Here is a 20,723-nt window from a genome sequence, read left to right on the forward strand (position 1 = left end):
TCCGCCCATACAAGTAACCTCGAGAAACTTTTCCAGGCTTGATTGTAAAGTTAATGGTCAAACTCTATGCGTCGTAACTCGCTGGCATCAAAACGTGAGTAGGCAAGAACTTGGCCATGCTAGTGTCACCATTGGCACCCCTGGAGTGACAAGCCTACTCGCAACCGTAATTGCGTGCATTACTGCATTGGGATTTGATGCTAACTTCATCTGGCATCTTGGCAGTTAATGAAAACACTGAAGAAAATTGAATGTAGCAATACCCACCCTATTTCTGTTCGTAAACAATGTTCACCGCAAAATTAGTAGTGATGGGGATTTACTCACACGTTTGTAATAATCACTAGCTGGTACATTTCTTTGAGAAAAGAATATGTAAATGTGCGTATTTGCATTTGGAATGAAAGCCATCACGAAGGAAAGATTGATGTTAGCCATGGTGAATTGGTTATTCTTCTCTGCCATTTCTAGTTTCTAATAAAATAAGCAATGACATTCTTGTCCGTAAATTTATCAACTACTTACAAATATCTTAAGTTGATTACAAGTTGAAGGAGGCATTGCCAAGGACTTGGAGATCTACCTCCGAATTTCCAAGACCTTTTTATGTTTCCTTGTCCTGTGCTTCATCTTTAACTGTTCATGGCATCGAGGAGCTTCTCAGTTATCGGTTCCGGCACCATTCCCTTTGATGTCATCTCCTTGAAATAACGCAGAGCTTCTTTTGTTCTCCCTTTTTCATAGTGACCATGAATCATGATTGTATATGATCTCCTGTCCGGTCCCCACCCATGATTTTCCATTTCTTCCCATGTTTTCCTTACTCCAACCTCAGAATCCCATCCCATGTACAACCTTAAAACCAGGTTGTACATGTCATCATTCATGGTGCATCCATTACTCTCCATCATCTCCAAAAGCCCTGGAATTTCCTCTGGTCCCTTCACCGACCTGAGCAAGTAACTGTAAGTTATAGCATTGGGCATACAGCTCCCACTTTTCTGTGACATTTCGTTCGCTACTTCATTAACCTTTTCCCAACGCCTTATCTTACACAGGTATTTGATGAGGCAATTGTAAGTTGCCACGTTTGGGACACAGCCTCGTTTGTTCATGTCTTGAAAAACTTCAAGAGCCTCGGGAATCCTCTTCTTGAAACAAAGTGCGTCAATGATGCAATTGCATATCACGGCATCTGGTTTGACTATACCTTTATCCCACATGCCTCTGAACAACTTCAGAGCCGTCCCCAGTTTCCCCTTCTTTGTTAGAGCCTTAATGAAAGTCCCATAAGTGAAATGATCCGGCTTGCATTTAGATGCCATTATGTCCTTCCAGAACCTCTTTGCTTCATGGACATTCCCAAGAACACACCAACCATTGAGAACAACATTCCATGTCTTAATGTCTGGGGGAAACTCGTTTATCTTATTGCGGAACAGTGTCTCCGCATCTTCCACGTGCTTGTGCCTACATAGGACATCAAAAGCGTCTGAAAAGACTGCAAATCAAGCTCCATTCCGAACTCCTTCCTCCTGTAGAAGATATCAATTGCTTCCTCTACCCTATGTGCAGCAGCATGCCTAGAAAGCAACGTTCTAAATGTCACTTCATTTACAAGTCCCTTTCTTTTGGACATTTCATCGAACACCTGGTTCAGTTCCTCAAAGCGTTTGGTCCTCCCAAGAATGTCAAGAATCTCGTTGTAAACATCAGAACTATGAGTGTACCCACTTCTTGCACCTGCTTTAGAAGCCCAGTTGAAGAACACATATGCGGGTCTCCAATCAGAACGATGCCTCCTGAGCACTTTCAAAACAGAATCATGGTTCAACGCGAACCCAGATAGATCGAGAGCTCGATCGATTTCCTCCGCCAATTTGTCCCTACGAAATTTTAGAAGTTTTTGAACGAAAACAGCTGCTTGGTCAGCCGCATCACCAGTGTCTGCAATGGAATGCACGAATCGAGTTGTTCCAGTGATTCCCAGAAAATGAAGAAGCTGGGAAGGTCTAGCTTTAACCAAAGCTCCAGAATTTGGGTTGTGTAGGATTCGGATATCGCTAAATTTGTGAAGGCAGGAAAGTGAGGAGTTTGGAATGGTGCGGTGACAGTGACAGGTTGCGGGGTGGATGTTGAACAGATATTTGAATAACGCTATTGCCGACCGTGGTCGGAACTTGTACGGCATAGTTGTTGTGTTGCAATTTCGGTGGGAAGTGGGAACCTGCAGTGCCGGCGAGGCTGGGATTAATCCGAAAACGAAACGGCTGGAATTCATACCTTTCCATTCCATTTCCTCTTTACATCGTTTTCCATTGCTTCACTCTTCACTCTTCATTCCATTGCTTCACTTTATTACTGCATTTTTTCCTGATTTCACCCTTTAACTTTCAAACTACTGCCAGACACGAGACTATCCAGAGAGGCGGTTAAATTGTGTTTTATTATATAGTAATAGTTTTACAGATGATATTGGTTGATTCATGTTGATAATTAATATTAACAATAAATAATAATATTAATGTGGATTAAACTTCATTTGCAATAGTATTAAGACTCTTTCGGTTTAAGAAGATTTGTGCTTACACTGGCCTTTTGCTCCCTAATTCGTTCATCTCAACAAGGAAATGGCTTTTAAAAAAATTTGTACTGCTAGTAGCTAAGAAATTAGCAAACTACTAATTAATAAAAAGATTGCAGTTGCACCCAATTCATTCATAACAATATTTTCGTCTTAAAAAAATAATAAAAAGAAAATTAAGAAATTAGTCAATTACTAGTAGTTAAAATGCAATAAATTTTTCTTTAAAAGAAAATAAAAGGTCATTTCCCGACTCCCGTGCATTCCCTTGAATTGAATACCTTTTGCATGACCGCCTAATACTTGAGTATTTATCCGCGATTTTTAAGGATAACTGAAGAATTAAAAGCATGTCTTAAATCAAAAAATTTATTATTTTCTTGGTTTCACTTATAAGTCCAAATTTAGTATTGTGTAAAAGTCTTTTGGTCGGATTCAATTTGAAACCATCTGATTTGGCCTAGATAAAAACTGGTTCTTCAAGGTAAAAAAACAAAAAGACTATTTTTTTTTTTGTTAAACTGAACAGGAGATCGAGTATTTGATCCTATAAATTGATTTAATATAATTATAATTAATTTCTTAATTATTATAACAACAAATTAGTTGTGTACTACATGGAAAAACAATAGGAATAAGAGATAGGTCCCTTGCTCGAATAACTCGCACAACACACCCATTCTCACTTAGGTCGCAAAAAAGGCCCTTTCCCCGCCCCTCCGCACCACTGTCAATCGAGACATCTTCCATTTGTCATTCAACAAGTGCTCGCCTTTCACCTCTTATTCACATTGCTATGTTGCCTCTCACCGCTAATTCATGCTGTGTTGTTGTCTCTCGCCTTTGATTTGAGTTACTTGTTGTGGGTCCTCTGATTCTTACACGTTCTACTGTCTTTGAGGTATTTCTGCTACTTGCTACTAATGTTGTTAATTTCTTGTTCATTCTATGAGATACTTGAAGTGATATATTGTTGACAGGCAATGCCAAGCATTGAATAGTGAAATTCAAACATGAATTATGATTTATGACACCTTGTGACTATAAAACTCAAATTGATGACCCCTTTCCACTTAAACAACATGGGATTTAGCTTGTGCCTTTAAACTGCTATCGTAGTAGTTATCTGTGCCTAAAATTTTTTTGCTCTTGGGACAAATGTCATTTAGTACTTGCATTTAAATAGCTAAAAAAAATCAACCCCTTTAATAGTGTAAAGTTCTTATAAAAATTATACTTTGTGAACTCCAATTCCAAAAACTAAACAAGGACTCTCAAATGTTGCAAATTACGTGTAAGTTCTTGCTTACTAATTAATCTAACAACACTCACCACTTATTCCACATTTTAGGATGATTTCATCATACTTCTCGTTAACAAACATAATCATGAAATCATCTTTTTTCTAACTAACCAACCAACCATAGCCCTTATTGGCTTATACTCAAAAAGTTAGCCAATTTAAATTATCAAGACATATACTCACAATTAATATGCATTTATAATCCTAGTTGACAATATATAAATACATATAATATAAATCATCTGCACATATACACTAAGGCATTTGAAGCAATTATTGATTTCGTGCCTTTGATTCCCTTTTCCTTTGCACCTATAAAGCGTCACCTATAAAAATATTAGCAATGGAGAATAAGATAAACATCTTAATAATTAATAAATTCCTAACTTTTAACATATATTTAAATAGTATTTGAGATTGTGTAAACATAATAATCCCATACTAAATCATAAAATCACATATAATACCACATATTCACATAAATAGGCATGCATGATTATCTATCACCTTATAACCTTCTAATTCCTTATAATTGAGTCCATAGGCTACCAAGTAATAGAACTGAGTCTATCTTGACTTGCCCCAAGCTTTTCGATATTTGAGACATAACTCAGCCTACTACTCCCCAAACTTGAACTATAGACTTTCATGCCTATAGGGCGTCATATAATTGTTAGTACACATATCCACTCTTAGAGTGAGTATCATTAGCTAAGACAAAACCACATCTAACCCCCATTAGAGTGAATGCCACAGCTAAACAATTGTGGGCACTACTCAAATATTTTTCATGTCACATGGACTTAAATATGCTCTTTCAAATCACAAAGTGAACTCCCACCCTTCTATGTCACACATGTACATTACATTTATGATCATGCCAGTATTATATGTTCATCATTTTCATGACATGCAATAACATATTTTTCAATAATTCATAATTATACAATAATCCATGATTCCATAATATATCACATTCAATACTCCAATTCATTGCTCAAGTTTGCAATATATAAATCACATACACATACATCTTTTACGCATTCTCATATATATATATATATATATAGTTCATGCTTTCGCCTTTTTCCTAAAAAATATCACTTATATATATATATATAATAAATGCTAGAATTAATATGAGGGAATTTAAGTTCTCAATTATCTCCACCCCTTGAGTTAGTGAAAAGGGCACTCAAAGCATGCTTACACAATGTCTTCAATTATGCACAGCAACCACAAAACATTAGTATACAATTAACATCATAGAGTTTATCAGTACTAGCCACATGTGTGTACTCAATGCATATATGACTTAACATAACACTCTAAACTCATTTCATTAATTAGTTTATAATTTTTATTAACATTATTAAATTCATTAGACTCCCAACGTCTAACTAAATCCATTATAAGTCTCCATAGTCTGTTATTTAATCATAAGAATTCTTTATAAGGTCTAAGGTTTCAAGTTAAATCTTCATATGAAGGACAACGTTAATAAATTTCATATAAGGAAACGAATCAAAGATCCAACCATTTAAAATATCAAGTTGGATATCATGAACCTTATGACCAAATTTTATCTAGATCCAATGATGAACAAATTCATAAACAAAAATTTATCAAGATTACTTTAATTCACGACAAAGTGAAAATAGCTGTTACATATGACAGAATTAATAATTCTCTAATAAGGCAACTAATTAATGATCCAATCATTAAAAGGATTAATTGAATGTTATGAACCTAATGACTAAATTTAAGCTCGATCCAATAATAAAAAAAATTAAAAATGTCAATTTATTAAGACTGTTTTGTGAATATATGAAAATAGCAGTTATGAATGATAACGTTAATAACACTATAATCAGAAAAATATCAATAATCCAACAATTGAAAAGGACAAGCTGTATGTTACAAACCTTATGACTAAATTTAAGCTCAATCCAATAGTGAACAAATTTGTGAAGGTTGATTTATCAAGACTACCATTTGTAGATGTGAAAACAGTTATCTCTTTGCTTCTCTCTCGAATGGTTGTAACTAAATCTTAAATATAATCTTTCTCTCATGACTTAATCTAACAATTTCTCTTCTACTTAATGAAACTCACAATGTGCTTTAATATTGGGCCTTTCTTCACAGAAGAAAGGTGTTCAAATTCATTAACTTTAATTTTTCAACACAATTAAATTATCAATTAAACTTTATAATTTTTTTAAATTAAATTCTCAAATAAAAATAAGATATTACATTGCACTTATAATTTTAACTGAGAAAATCTGTTTTGTCCTCTCCTCTGAGAATCATTAATTTCAAACGTGTGATCTTTTTTACTTCTTGCATGACTCTCTCCATGTTGTGCCCCGTGCTGTTACCTTCCCCTCCGTGCATTGAAACCTCGGGATGTACATCCAGAAAAGGGTCCTGGCTATGATATGGGCTGACATTGTGGGAATTGGCCGACCACTAAACTTGAAGCAACGCTGATTTTCGGTTGCCACCAGAATATCCATGCACGTCATATTTCATGCAACAACTCATCCCTGCGTAGTTCTCTGTCAATGTTCTTCCCCCACAAACCGTTAGCATTTATAGTTTCAAAGGTGCAAAATTTGTGGACATACAAGTTGCCATTTTAGGTAGCCAAACTTCTGATAGGCAGCTCAATCGACGGAGAAATTTAGAGGCTCATGACATGAGACTCAAGTATTTGATTCACCCAAAGTTCTTTCTGACAATACCTGTTTATCGACAACATAAACAATTAAGGAAAAAAAAATATATGTGCTCCAAAATATGAAAGCAAGCTATAAATTGAATTAAATATGGCATAGTCTCATTGAGAAGTGGCTCGAGTAAAATCAACTAGAAAGAGAACGGCGAATTGCGTAATATAGTCCATAGTCCATAATCTTGAGAGAAAAAAACCAGCAATCTCTAACGTCAATGCAACACTAATAGCAGAAAATTCCAGAAGAGGAGAAATAGTTAAACACAAATGGAAATCGTAAACTAACAATAATTCATATAAGCTCCTTAGGATAGAGGCCTGAGGAAGACGAAGAGGTCTCAAAACACTAGCATTAAAGAACCGAACCCAAACGGTAGGAAGCAAAATTCTCCTTCATTGCCTTGTAGTTTGAGCAGCCGCGCTGTAGTCACTAGTTACTATTCTTCACTCGATATTGTCCGTTTTGTTGATGATAAAAAGGGAAAATGGTATAGGATGTAGGATCATCTTAAATTCTGATATGACCTGACTTTTATAATCTTTGCATGGCTTTGATTGTGTCTTTTTATTCACAATGAATAAAATAGAAGGGAAAATGGTCCTCGGTGGTGAAAAGTCTGAGGCTGTGAGTGAAAATGAGAACACCATTCTGCTGTTTCCTGGGCCTTTCCCACTGGGCTCTGAAAAGAGAAATGGCTTGAATGACGTAGTTATTCAAAACAAAACCAAGGGGGATATTTGGTGGAGCGTACGAATTTTTACTAAAATCGTCACATTTAATGTCAACAATAACTCGAATAGCTTCAAATGAGAAGATAGTTGTAATGAACTAAAAAAATGTATGAAAAGCAGGGTTTGTGTGAGTAGCAATTTGGTTAGGAAAGCCCACCATTGCTCTCATACCTAAGGAGATATTCTTAGGGGTAGAGCTGGTAACTGGGCAGCTCAGTAATTGGGCAGCTCAAGCTCAATTTTGATTGGCCTAAATACCTTAAGCTTTAAAAAAAAAGTGAAATAATTTTATTTTTTAAATAAATATTTTAAACATAAAATATTATTTTGATTTTAAAAGAATAAAAAAATAATAACTTATCAATTTTATACTTAAATAGCTTTATTATTATTTTGTTGCATTATATATAATTTATTCATGAATATTTTTTTACTTATAAATTAATATCTTAATTGTTTAAATATTATTCTTATCATGATCATATATAAATATTTTATATATTTTAATTAAATTATATTATTTTAATTATGATCAAATTGATCGTAATTCAATTACGGTTATACCATTAAATTATTACCTCAATTAGTTCAAAACTTTTAATAATTTTTAGGTAAACTGTAGTTTTAATTTTTCAAAATATGAGAAAAATAGTCATTATTATATCATAAAAATAAAATTATTTAATTATGAGTAAAATACTTTTTTAATTATTTTTTCTTTAACTTTTTATATTGTTTAACACCACATAGAAGGGGTATTTATTTTAGCTTATTCTTAATTTTTAACCAAGTCTGGTATAGACAATAACCAAATAATTATTCAAAAATATTTTTATATTTATCTAGTAATAAAGTCAAGAATTTATACATGCCTGAATTTTATTTTTAAAATTATTTTTAATTTAATTTTTACTTTAAAATTAATTATCTGATTTTATGAAAAAATATATAACATATTTTTTTTGTATACCCAGCTCAAATGATGTATGTAACTCAGATTTTTTAAAAAAAATAATTGAGTCCTAAAATATAAAAATTAATATTAAAATATATTTAAATACTATTTGACATATTTTATTAATAAAAAATAATAAAAATATATATTTTATTTTTTAAAATAAAATAATGCACTCAAATATGTGATATTTTAGTATAAAATGGCATAAAATATAAAGAATTAATTAATATTTATTACATTCTATATATTTATTTTAATTTTTTTTTTCAGGTATTGCTCGAATTTTTTTTAACCTATTCGAGAGGGCCTAAACATTAAAGAAGTATTATTTTTTGGGCTCAATTCTAAATCTTTCGGGAGAGTTCGGTTTAACTTAAATTACTAGCTCTACTTTTGAGATGCCTACTTCTTACACCTACAAACATTAAGAAAAATAAATACAAGCGTCGTCGAGTATATTTATGTACAAATAAGTCCAATAAATTTTAAAAATTATTGTCAAGTCCCTCGAGACCTAATTGTAATTTGAAATTGGAGTGTAAAAAGAATAATACTATTATTAAAAATATATTACATCAATTAAGTAGTTTATAAATACTTTATTAATAATTTATAACTATTTTTTAACTTTTTACAACTGTAATTTCATATATCATATAATTAACCTAGTCATGCTCACAAGCTTAATACTAATTTTATATAACCACGTCATTAGTAATTTATAACTATCACTTTAATATTTTACAAATATAGTTTTAATATCTAATAATTAAATCAATCGTATATTGCTAACAAAGTTTAATGGAGTTTGTTTACAACTACTTGTTAGGAATTTACAACTATCATTTTAACATTTTATAATTATAACTTTACATGTTTAGTAGTTAATTTAATCAATCATGCATTGCAAAAAAATTTAACATTTATTGTTTACGACTACTTTACTAATAATTTACAATTATCACTTTAATTTTATAACTGTGATTTTATATATCTAGTAATTAATTTGATCATGCATTACAAATGAAGTTAGTATTGTCTTTGTACTCTGATTTCAAATTACATCAAATTTTAAGACACATGATTGAGATTTTTAAATTTTGCGAGATTTGTTTATAAATAAATTTACTTCACATAATCCAATGCAATTTTTTCAAAAATAAAAAATTATTGTAGTGGAGATTGTAAAATGACAAATTTAATTTTCTCTCACTTTGAAAATTAAAAAATAATTACTATCGGCATAACCGTTTTCGCCGCCGATGGAGGCAGTCATTCAAAGAAGCTGAAGTAGCCATGTGGGAAACTACGTCGTTTCATTCAATCCCACAACCAAGACCTAACGATCACCGTTCGCATTAATGCAGGCTCAACTGGGTCAGACTGTCAAATTATTTGCATGTTGAACTTTCAAATTTACAAGTTGATAGGATTTGTAGATAATTAATTTTCTTATTCAAAACCTATCTATAATTCTTTCCTATAACTTAATATAATTAATTTTCTTACTCTTGTAACTTAATAATTGTATTAAATTAGTTTTTTCCATGTTTGTGCACACCCTGAACAACTTAACAATTTTCTCATGCTATCAAAGTTTATTTACCTTCTGTTTCGAATCAGAGGAAAATAAGGAGGGGAAAAATTGAAGAAGAAAAAATAGAATAAATAAAAATTTGTCCTCCCTATTATTATGTATTATTATGAAGTGTTTTCTTTAGTTTTCTTTCTCTATAAGAGGAAATTACGGTAAAAAATAAAAAACTATATGCTTTCTAATTTTCTCCTATAATTTCTCTCATTCCTATTTTCTTTTCATTTTAGACAAAGCCTTAATGTTCTCACCAGGTCCGCGTGAAGAATATTGGAGATCTAAAGCAAAATTATCATAGAAGCTTTGTATGTTATAATTTATTGATCATTTTCATTAAGATTAGATTTTACATTCATTTTAAAAGCAGTTTGTCAAAAATCATTTTAATAATTTATCTTTTTTGAATTTCAAAGCATATACAAAATTATTTTTTTCTGATTACTTTCGCGTGAATCAATGATAAGATTTTACTAATAGAAAAACAAATAATATTATAACATATATTTCAAATATATCATACTACAATTAAAATCATGATATAATTAATTTATAAGACGAAAGATCAATAGATTTTCTATATAAATAATTTTTCTATGAGGTATAAGGGAATTGCTTCAATGGCCAAATTACAGGTTTTTAGACGGCCACGGTTCTCACAGTACTTCAAAAACACGAATAATCGACGAGGGAAAAGGTTAGCTGTGAGTGATATCTATATGAAATAGGTGCATTTTTAAGTTACCAATTAATTGTAATTACAAAAACTAGAAGACTTCATATTTGAATTGCATCTCTAATTAAGTAAAAAGAGTTAGGAAGAAGGAAGAAGGTTGCTTCTTTTTGCGTGGCACGCAGACATCGATCGCTTAATATTTTAAAACTAATTTTGTTGCCTGCGCATGGATAAGGAAGCATCTGAAAATCCTTACTTGAGTCGTTTGTCAACAGAAAGTGTTGAATTAAGGGACAAATTAAATAAATGAGCGACAATTATGGGCTATCTAATATGCTTCAACAAGGGTTTAGCCTACACTAATATCGTAATTCTGTGGATAACCTGTCAGTGTTATGATATGAGCAACGTTCTGAAAATATAGTAACACGAAGTCAGTATCATTTTCGTCATTAATTTTGGGGTTTCCAAGTCACATCGACGGTTAAAACAACGCTGTCCCACACAGGAATTTTGTGAAAATACCAAACAATAAATGTATTAATTGATGTTATTGAGTGCCAGACTTGGTGGTGGTCACATCCACTCCATTAATATGAATCGGTTCAGCTGTGTTCCTGCTGCCAATCTCAGCAACGTATCAACTCTCCCCCCTTCATATTCAATTCGGTGGTTCGCTGCATACTCTGACACTCTTCAATCCATATATAATGTACATTACCCATATCTTTTCGGTCAGGTTTCAAGAAAGTGATGTTCCAAAGTTCCTTTAAAATATTAATCATTTGATATTTAAAAATTTAAATTTTTTGTTAAAAAAAAAGACTACTACTTACTGTATTTCAAAAATAATTGAAAGATGAAGTTCATAGAAAGTTGTTTTTTTTCCTGGAAATTTTTATTTTTTATGTTTTTAGGATATGAATTTGAAATTTTTGCACACTTCATTTTCTATTTATATTCCGCCTACAAGTGGCAACTAATAATTTCATTTAATAAGCTGAGAGGATTCACAGTGTTGAATTCTATTTACGCCCCATCCCATCTCACAACACCTGACTTAGCCTCAGGCGTCTCATTGTTGTGTATTTTTTTTTTTAAATTAGGGTTTAATGTTGTCTAATCAATTTCTTGTTTAAAAATTAATTTAATAGGAGTATACATTATACATTTACATGTAGATTTTTTTTTTTTGTAAACAGAGATGGTTAAACTCTGGTTAAGAAAAGAAGGTTAAAAAATAAATGAAAAATCATAGATAAATAATAGTAATTAAGTGAATTATAATATGTTCAATATATGAAAGATTTTGAACCTAATATTTTATTTTTGATGTTTTCATATACTTTCAGATCAATACCTACTCTATAATACTCTATCTGTTTTTATTTATAAGTCATTTTTAAATGTTTGAAATAAAAAAATCTTAAATTTTATTAAATTTATTTTAAAATTTAATAATTTTTTACTTTTAATAAATATTTTTAAATTTTGTTATTAATATTTTTACTTAAAATATTTACTAAGAATAAAAATATAAACAATATTAAAAATTAATAATTATCTTATAAATAGGGTTAGTTTTTTTCTTTCTTCTCTGCCCCGTGAACAGGAGAAGAGGAGTAATTCAGATTTTTTTGAGGCGGAAGTAAGAGTATGTACGTGTGGCGTCCCTAGGAGTACGATAGGAATACCACGTAGTACGTCGCTGGGAACTTCAAGGGCGGCAGTCCCCTCCTCATGTTAAGTGGGTCGGCCATTCCTGTCTCCCTTCAGGGATCATCACCTCCACGTGTCCTCATCCCAACTCATTCCCCATCTTTGCCGTCAGATCTTCTCGCCCCTCTTCATAATCCGTCTCTCATTCTTGTGTGGGCCCTTCTCGGTTCAATCAATCACACATGTACCCTCCCGCGTGCTGATCCATCTCACGCGGCGAGGAGGTGTAGCATGCCGACAAATGTTCCGTCGGAGGCAGCACCAACAGTAACTTTGTTCCGTTGTAACGACAAGCACGGATTATAACCGCCGTTACATGGATGACGCCGCCTCGCCACGTGCCCACCTTCGCAAGCAGCAATTATTCGTGGCGGGACCCGCCACGCTCGCGGCTTGGGCGGCGCGGCCCTTTCCACACAGCACAGTCAGCACACCTCGTTGACTGAGTCGAATATATATCTATCTCTCTCTCTCTCTCTCCCCCCTCTCGGTTTTGGATTTGGTTTGGTTTTAAATTGAATTGAAGTGAGGGAGCCGCGTCTCATCATCTTCATGTGGTGCGCCCACCCACACGCTCCCTGTCTACTTTTCTCTGGACCACACTTCCCCGACACGTGTAACCTCCTTTCCTTCAATCTCACATACTTTTTTTTTGGGGTAAAATTCAATCTGAGGTTCTGTTCCAGTGCCAGCCTATATTGCCATTTCCCAATTACCTCACCCTTATCTAGATTTTTTTTTTGCAGTACAGAGACGGGCAAAGCTTAAAGTTAGAAAAAATAAAACTAGGAAAAAAATAAGAACACTGCCCGAAGGCATAATCTAAGAAATCAGCAACTAATACATAACGCTTGTCACCCCAATAAGCTTGGGCACAACTGTGATGCACATGTAAGAATAGATGAACGTGAGCACCCCTAACCAGTGAATCCCTTGTCTTGGGGAGTACCTGATTTGAGCATTCCATTTATCATATATCATCTAACCCACTCCCACAAGAATTTTCTCGAATGTAACGATAGACCAATAGATTATATCATAGAGAAAATGACAGAGAGATATAGAATGATCAATTAATTTAATTTATATCTTGGTTATCAACTTTAGAACTAGAAAAAACGGGTCAAGCATGTAAAGCTAGCTCATTTAAATGTAATAATTATTAAAGTTAGGTTTGAGTTTTAGAGCTTTAAAATAAAATGCGAGTTTATAAGGGTCAATTTAATGAACTAAGATTTATATTTTAAAATTTTATTTATTATGATAATATTATTGATAATGTTTCAAATATTTAGGTGTTATAGTAGTTTTTTTAGAATTAAAATTTATACAATACTTTGATTTGTTTAATATTTTGTGGATAAAATTTGGTTTGTTTAATTCTAAACGATGATATATTTGGACAAAAAAATAATTTTTTAATCTAATTTAGATTTTAGACAATAATTTGAGTCATGTTACATATGTGTGCTACTATTTTTAAATTATATTTTTTAATAATAGATTATTTTTATATTTATATAATTTTGTATTGTATTACTTGAATTAATAATTTATAAATTTTAATGTTTTATTATTTGAAATAAGAGAATTTTTGCATAATCAAGATATTATTGATATTAAGAATTAAGATGCTGTCTATGTGATTTAATATTAAAATAATATTTTATATTATAATTTAATGAATGAATTATTTTTAATTTTTAAAAAATAAAAGGGCTTAAAACATGTAAGGCCGAACCTAAACCTGTTATACTTAAGGCCGAGTTTGAAATATAAGCTCTTCAAAGGAAATTCATGCTTAAACGGGTTGGCCTTATAGGCTCGAGTCCATTATAGGGTCGAGACAGCCTGTTTTTTCAGCTTTAATCAACTTTTGTAAATTTGTAAGTCCATCTTTTAATTTTATAATTTTATTGTGATAAATTTATAATTCATTTTTTAAATTTTAACGGGATTGAATAATAAATAAATTTGTTTGTCCTCTTAAATTTTAAAACATAAGTTACAAATCCATCAGAAGAAAATTGCAAAAGTGAAAGCTGAACTTGCAAATTTTTAAAAGTTAGCATTTAAAATTTAAGTTAAATTAATTAATTTTTTTAAGACTTCTCTATCATTCTCCTTTTTATATACTCCTTGTATCTCATGGAATAAGACATTTTCTAAAATGTTTATTTGATTTAAAATATAAGACATTACATAGTTAATAATTTTTTTAACTATGCCTATGCTATTTTATTATTCTTTTTAAATATTTAGTTATTAAAATTTTAATTATTATTATTATTAAAATATTTATATAAAAAGTTTAATAAAAATATAATTAAAAAGATACAAAATCGTTTTAAAGAAATTTAATATTTCAACTACTCCCTTCATTAAAATATATAAGACATTTATTGAGAGGTTATATATTAAAAAATATAAAGTATTTTAAGTCTTTTAAAATATAATTATTTTTTTAAAATATTTTTATTAAATAACTCACTTTATGTTTATTTTAAGATAAAATATTATATTAAATAAGGATAAATATAAAAGAAGGGTTACTTTGAACACAAATAATTATTTATTGAGGGATTACATTTAATTAAAAATGTGTTACATCTATTACAAGAGAAAATACCTTACATTTTTTAATAAAAAAATTAACTTTTTTTAAAAATCATGAACTAGTCATTAACGAGCAACCATCTATGTTTTTTGAAGAGGAGTGTTGGACAGAACAAGTTAATTTTTGAAGGAGAGGTAAGCCTCAATCAATTTGAGTATAATCAGATCCACCAATCACATGGGTCTGAACTTAAGCTTTTTATGGCAATTTTCCTCGTATCTGAGATTTGATATCAGACCACCGGAACCTTGTTTCATCAATTCTTATGACAGGGTTTGTTGGTCACGGGAAATATAAGTATGGTGATGATAATTAAATAATTAATAAATTAATTAACAAAAGAAGAGAAATCTGGCGGGTGAAATGAAAAGAAAAAGGATAAAATGGGAAAAGAGGAAAGTGGCAGGAGAGGAGTGGAGAGTGGTGAGCATAGTATTACTATCCACCCAAGTGGGAATGTGTTATGGAAGCCACGTTGAGGGTAAGCGTCAAGCGCCTAAAAGGAGCGTAGCTTTATTACACGCACGCACACACTCTGGCTCCCTCCCTCTCCTTCTTGGCTATAAAACGCCTCCAACTCCCTTTGCTAATTCCTCAGACATTGTCTCCATCTTTTCTTCATCCTTAATCCCTCATTGCCTGGACTCACTTTTCCACATCTCCCTTCCCAATGGCTCCCCGAGACCCGCCCGCCACTCTTGCCGCCGTACCCAACCACCCCACCCTCACCGCCAAAGAGATTCGCTACCGAGGCGTCAGGAAGCGACCCTGGGGGCGCTACGCCGCCGAGATCCGTGACCCCGGTAAGAAAACTCGGGTTTGGCTTGGCACTTTCGACACCGCTGAGGAGGCGGCGCGTGCCTACGACACCGCTGCACGCGATTTCCGTGGCGCCAAGGCCAAGACCAATTTCCCCACTCCTTCTGAGCTTGTAAATAACACCAACTCTACCCGCAGTCCTAGCCAGAGCAGCACCCTCGATTCTTCATCTCCGCCGCCGCTAGACCTCAGCCTCACGCCACTTTCTGCTGGCGTCGGTGCCTTGGGGTACCCGGTGATCCCCTTGGCTCGCCCCGTTGTGTTTTTCGACGCGTTTGCGAGGGCTGACGGCATGAGAAGCTTTGCCCGCCGCGAGATGTGTGGGTTTGACCGCCCAGTGACTGATTTACGTCCGGCAGCGGGCAGTGCGCAGAGTGACTCCGATTCATCGTCTGTGGTGGACTACGATCGTGCTTCTCGGCCTCGGAGGCTTCTGGATCTCGACCTTAACCTTGCTCCCCCGGCGGAGGTTGCTTGATCTGGCCGCGCTTGAAGACGTGCTGGCAGAAGATCTCTTTTCTGACCGTCATTCCATAACTTTAATACTGTTTTGAGTGTTTTCCTAGCGACCATTTTGGAAGAACAGAGAGCCGCCCTCTATGGAGACAGAGACAGGGGGCGTTCGAGTTCGAGTACGACGTAGCTGAAATGCTCGGATTTGTTCATCAGGCTTAACTCTAGCGGATGTGTATATAGATTATATAACCCAAAGTAGGCGTTTTTTATTTTTTTTGGGGGGGGGGGGTTTCCAACAGAGAAGTTATTAAGAGATTCTCACTGTTGTTTCTGCAATTTATGTTGACCAGATATATAATTAATTTCATTTTCAGTCTCATTCAAATATTTTCTCTTCGGCGTGCTTTAAGCTGCGGTCTAGTAGAAGGTTTTAATTCTACTGGCTAAATGGTTAAGTTATGCAGAGCAGAGCAGAGTACCGTTTGGGTCGTCGCATGGTGGTGGTGTTTAGAAATCGAGAAACAAGATTTGAGATTAACAAACGGTTGGTTTGGTGGCGTGGTTTTGTTGGATTTTCCGATTAACCAAACAGGAAAATAGCTGGACGTGGTCCTTACGGATTACGTTAGTTGAGATCTGACAGACATGTCGCCGGCATTGTTGCGCGTTTGATTAGGCATTTTTCTGTGGGTCTCTCGTTTGCTGATTGGTTTGGATTTCTTTAAATTATAGGCTACGAGGCAACGCTGCTGTTAGCCCCCAACTGTCGTACATAATTTTGCAACATTCGAAGTAATATGAAGACACATTTTTATTTTTAAATCTATTAAAATAGAAAATGTAATTTGGAATGAGTCAGTTAATTTATTAAATGGCCCATGCAAAGATAATAAATTAATTTTAAATTTTTTTATACGGTATAAATTATAAATTATAAAATCTCATTAAATGTCGTGCGAACAATCTAAACCGAGTCCGTATGTTATTTAGCTTGAAGATGAAATAAATAACCTTTCTTGAGTCTCTGTGGACCCCTCCTTCAAACAACGGCATGTTTTAATCAACGAGTTTCTTTTTTTTATTTTTCCCTTTCAAAAGAGGAGGGAGGCACGAATATCATGAATAATTATTTGGAGCGTGAGGGAAATCATCAGTAATTTTGAAGGATAGCATGACCCGCAGGACAAGATCTCAATGAACTATATTATTCGTAGTTTATACATATATATTGTTCTTGTAATTTTATGTTTTGGTATATTTATTATTTTAATTAAATGGTATTTATCTGGCAATATAATAAGCTGCATTACAAGGTCCCTTTTTTTTTTAAAAAAAAAAGACATTCTCAACATTAATTCGATTTTTCTTCCATCTATCCTTGAACTCAAAATATATAGAGAAGGAGGGAGGGCAAAAGAGCGGAGTTAATATTAAAGTGATTGAATATCCTGTAGGTACAATACAGGAACAAGAATGAAAAATAATTGATATGGAATTTGTTTTTATACGAGGAGGGATTGGAACAAGGGCATGAGATGTGGACAAAAGGTATTATCCTGAATACATCGGATGCGCCACTAGCTGGAAACAAATATAATAATACAGATAACGTACTGTAGTATTTGGTGATTGAGAAAAGCCACAAAGTGCGCGACTGTTTGTGTCGAAGGAAGACTAGAAAAAGAAGTCCAGGCTAAACAGCATTAGAATCGGGCAAACATCGTATGAATCGGGCACACGATGCATTAAAAAGTAGTGCTACAGTGAGCTCACAATTCTGTTGGCTGCCTTATTATTGCCCCTGAAACCACCCAACTTCGCCGCCTTACCAACCTAGGATTTTAATCGGCAAACAGGCATGATAGAGGTGAGGTGGCCTCGTGATGGTGAGATTAGGCGTCTTGTTTGGGGTTGCGAGTCTCGATGCGCTTCAATACAGGCTCCAGGAGCTAAATGTTTTAACCGCCTTTTTTAAAAAAAAAGAATAGAATTGATGGAGAAACATTTGGGTCTAGGAGGTCGAAAATAAAATTGAATTTAGAGTTAAAAAAAAACAGAGTGGTATAAATGGGGTAGGGGGTGGGGGAGGCGGCACCGACGGCGAAAAGGCAGTGGTGGGGAAGAGAGCCAGTGAGGAGGAGGCATGGAAAGGGGACGGGGGCCCACACCCGCATTTGCGTGTTGACTATGCAGCTGTCGGACTTCATGTTGTCTTCACGTGATGCTTCAGCGCTCCTTCTTTCCCTTGTCCCCCACCCTCTTATTTCCTACCCTCCCCAATGCCTTCCCTCCATTCTTTCCATTTTTTAAATTTTAATTTATACACTCTTTAAAAAAAAAAAAAATCAGGACCATGCCATGCATGTACCAGTATGTGCCCGCCATCATACTCGTCTTTTTTCTGCTTTAAAATATTGCCACTATTTGGTCCCCGATCACATCCAGTTAAATAAAAAAAAAAAAGCGTATTATGATTCGGTGAATCAAACCCTTGTATCCATATTTTTTAAAGGAAAAAAAAATTGGCTGATGAACCGCTTTATTTGACCAAGTGATAGAGAGAGAGAGAGAGAGAGAGGAATTGGCAGCATGTACGGATATAAATACGATGTTGGAGGGTCCAGTTTAGCTAGTACTCCTCGGATCCTATTTATAAGTCATTTTTACCAACCTCATCAATATCAATACAATAAAAATATAAGGAATAAAAGTAAGTAAAACTCCAAACAAGCCCCTATAAATAAATCTAAAAAGTAATGTCCTGTTATTTTTTTCTCTCTCATGAAGGATAATTTTAAAAATACCTCTTAAATATTATCTAAAAAGACGCACCATGACTTATAAATGGGATCAAATGTACCTTTTAAAATGTGACTTATAAATAGACTGGAGGAGCAATAATAACGTGCCGGCTTTGGAGGTCGTCCATTGATTTTACTGCCAACATGTACTATGGGTGACTCCTCGAGGCTTACTAGCGTCGTCTTCATGTTCAGTGCCTGCAAGACGTGGACACTGTCAACCCAGAGCGGTTGAATTCAATTGTGCGCTTGTCAATTCTATGATCCCCTTGTCACCTGCCCTCAATTCTTCCTTGACACATACTCTGCGTCCCTCATTAATAAATTATTCTCAACATTTTTTTTTTATTCAAACAAGAAATCGTGCAATTCATCGACACTGAATGGAGATACGCATCCAAACATGATATACACAACTACACATTTTATACTGAGCCAGAAAATCCGTACACAGCAAGATTGTGTTTGTAATGGAAGCCGCCTGCGTGATCCCCAAAAGAAAAAAAGGAAGACGCGTGGACATTCATTTAAGTACAGCGGGACAAAGAAACCATCGAGACAGAAAATGAAGATTCGAATTAGGACTGTACGTGCATGGATTTAAATAAAACTTTACAAGGAGCGTGAATTTAGATAATAATTGAAAAGGAAGGAAGAGGTGGGAGGGAGGGAGGATGGAGAGAAAGAAGAGTCAAGACCCGAACCGGCCCCACAATTAATTATTGTTCCTGGTTTAAGAAAACCGGGATGAGAATTGAGATGAAAGATTAGAGACGCAAAGGAAGGTGGAGGCGCTAGAGAGAGGGTGGGTCCTACCGGGGGGAATGGGGCGGAAGCAGGGGATGTAGGGATACCACGAAACCGAGGACGAGCGAGTAGAATAGAGACGCGCGGAGGGAATCACGTGTGGGTCACCACTGAAGAGGACAGACAGTGAGAGCGGGCATCGGCGCGTCGGCGGATTTTGACCCCACTCCCTTCCCCTTTACTCCCTCTTTCTCTCTCTGTTTTTTTTTTTTTTACTCCTTAATTACTCCTAAAATAATGATTTAATGTATGAGAAAATAATTAAAAGCAACCGAATGAGATGGGGAGGAGTGATACAGCAGGGTCGCTAGTCTCCACACGGATGTGGTGCGTCCCTGTGTCTGAAATGCCAAGTCTCTTTCTTGCAAATTAATGACACTATCCGCATCAGGAACATCCCGTACCGTTACAAATAAAAGCCCTCGCCCTCGACTTGGTAGGACTATGCGTAATCAAGGAGTGCTCGACAATAGAAATGTTCAGAATGAAGGCGAAAGCTGCTTTCTTTTATTATTTTCCCAAACCGCTGCGAATGAACATGAGAATATCTTGCATAGAATACCCAGTGTAGTGTAAAGATGGAAAGTGATGGCTCAACCTTGAAGCCAAAGCTGCACAAAGGGTTGAACAAGATTGAACTTTGACATAACTTAAAGTTTAATTTCTTTTATAAAAAAAAAAATTGGATTAAAAAATCTGTAGTTCGATCTAATATAGTTATAACTCGATGGTTAATAAGATTGAATTTAATATATAGCACTGGTAGATTAGTTTTGATAGTCCAGTACTTACTTAATTTTTTTTTTATATATTATAGGCAACAATTTATTTCACCATAATAAACTCAATTAAAAAATCAAAATACTTATAATCATAAAAAATACATAACAATATCTCACAATAACCAAAAAAAAAATTCAATT

The 20,723-nt window shown here is 34.1% G+C and overlaps 2 protein-coding genes across 2 annotated transcripts; one reads left to right on the forward strand and one right to left on the reverse strand.

Moving 5' to 3' along the window:
• Positions 1–424: 424 nt before the first annotated feature.
• Positions 425–2,424, reverse strand: LOC129316294 (putative pentatricopeptide repeat-containing protein At3g15200). Its single transcript, XM_054960639.1, is given in 2 exon segments — positions 425–1,480; positions 1,483–2,424. Coding segments are annotated over 2 exon segments (1,662 nt in total). The 5' UTR covers positions 2,297–2,424; the 3' UTR covers positions 425–632.
• A 13,077-nt stretch (positions 2,425–15,501) lies between these two features.
• Positions 15,502–16,535, forward strand: LOC129315936 (ethylene-responsive transcription factor 4). The gene has a single exon (XM_054960109.1). It carries the CDS (start codon positions 15,588–15,590, stop codon positions 16,212–16,214), a length of 627 nt encoding a protein of 208 aa, XP_054816084.1. The 5' UTR covers positions 15,502–15,587; the 3' UTR covers positions 16,215–16,535.
• Positions 16,536–20,723: the final 4,188 nt, after the last annotated feature.

This window comes from Prosopis cineraria, unplaced genomic scaffold (assembly GCF_029017545.1).
Source record: "Prosopis cineraria cultivar Desert tree isolate PC_DT_omini unplaced genomic scaffold, ASM2901754v1 PC7, whole genome shotgun sequence".
Taxonomy (NCBI): Eukaryota; Viridiplantae; Streptophyta; class Magnoliopsida; order Fabales; family Fabaceae; genus Prosopis; species Prosopis cineraria.

Coding starts and splice junctions, on each gene's coding strand:
- LOC129315936 (XM_054960109.1), top strand. CDS start 15,588: ATGGCTCCCCGAGACCCGCCCGCCACTCTTGCCGCCGTACCCAACCAC.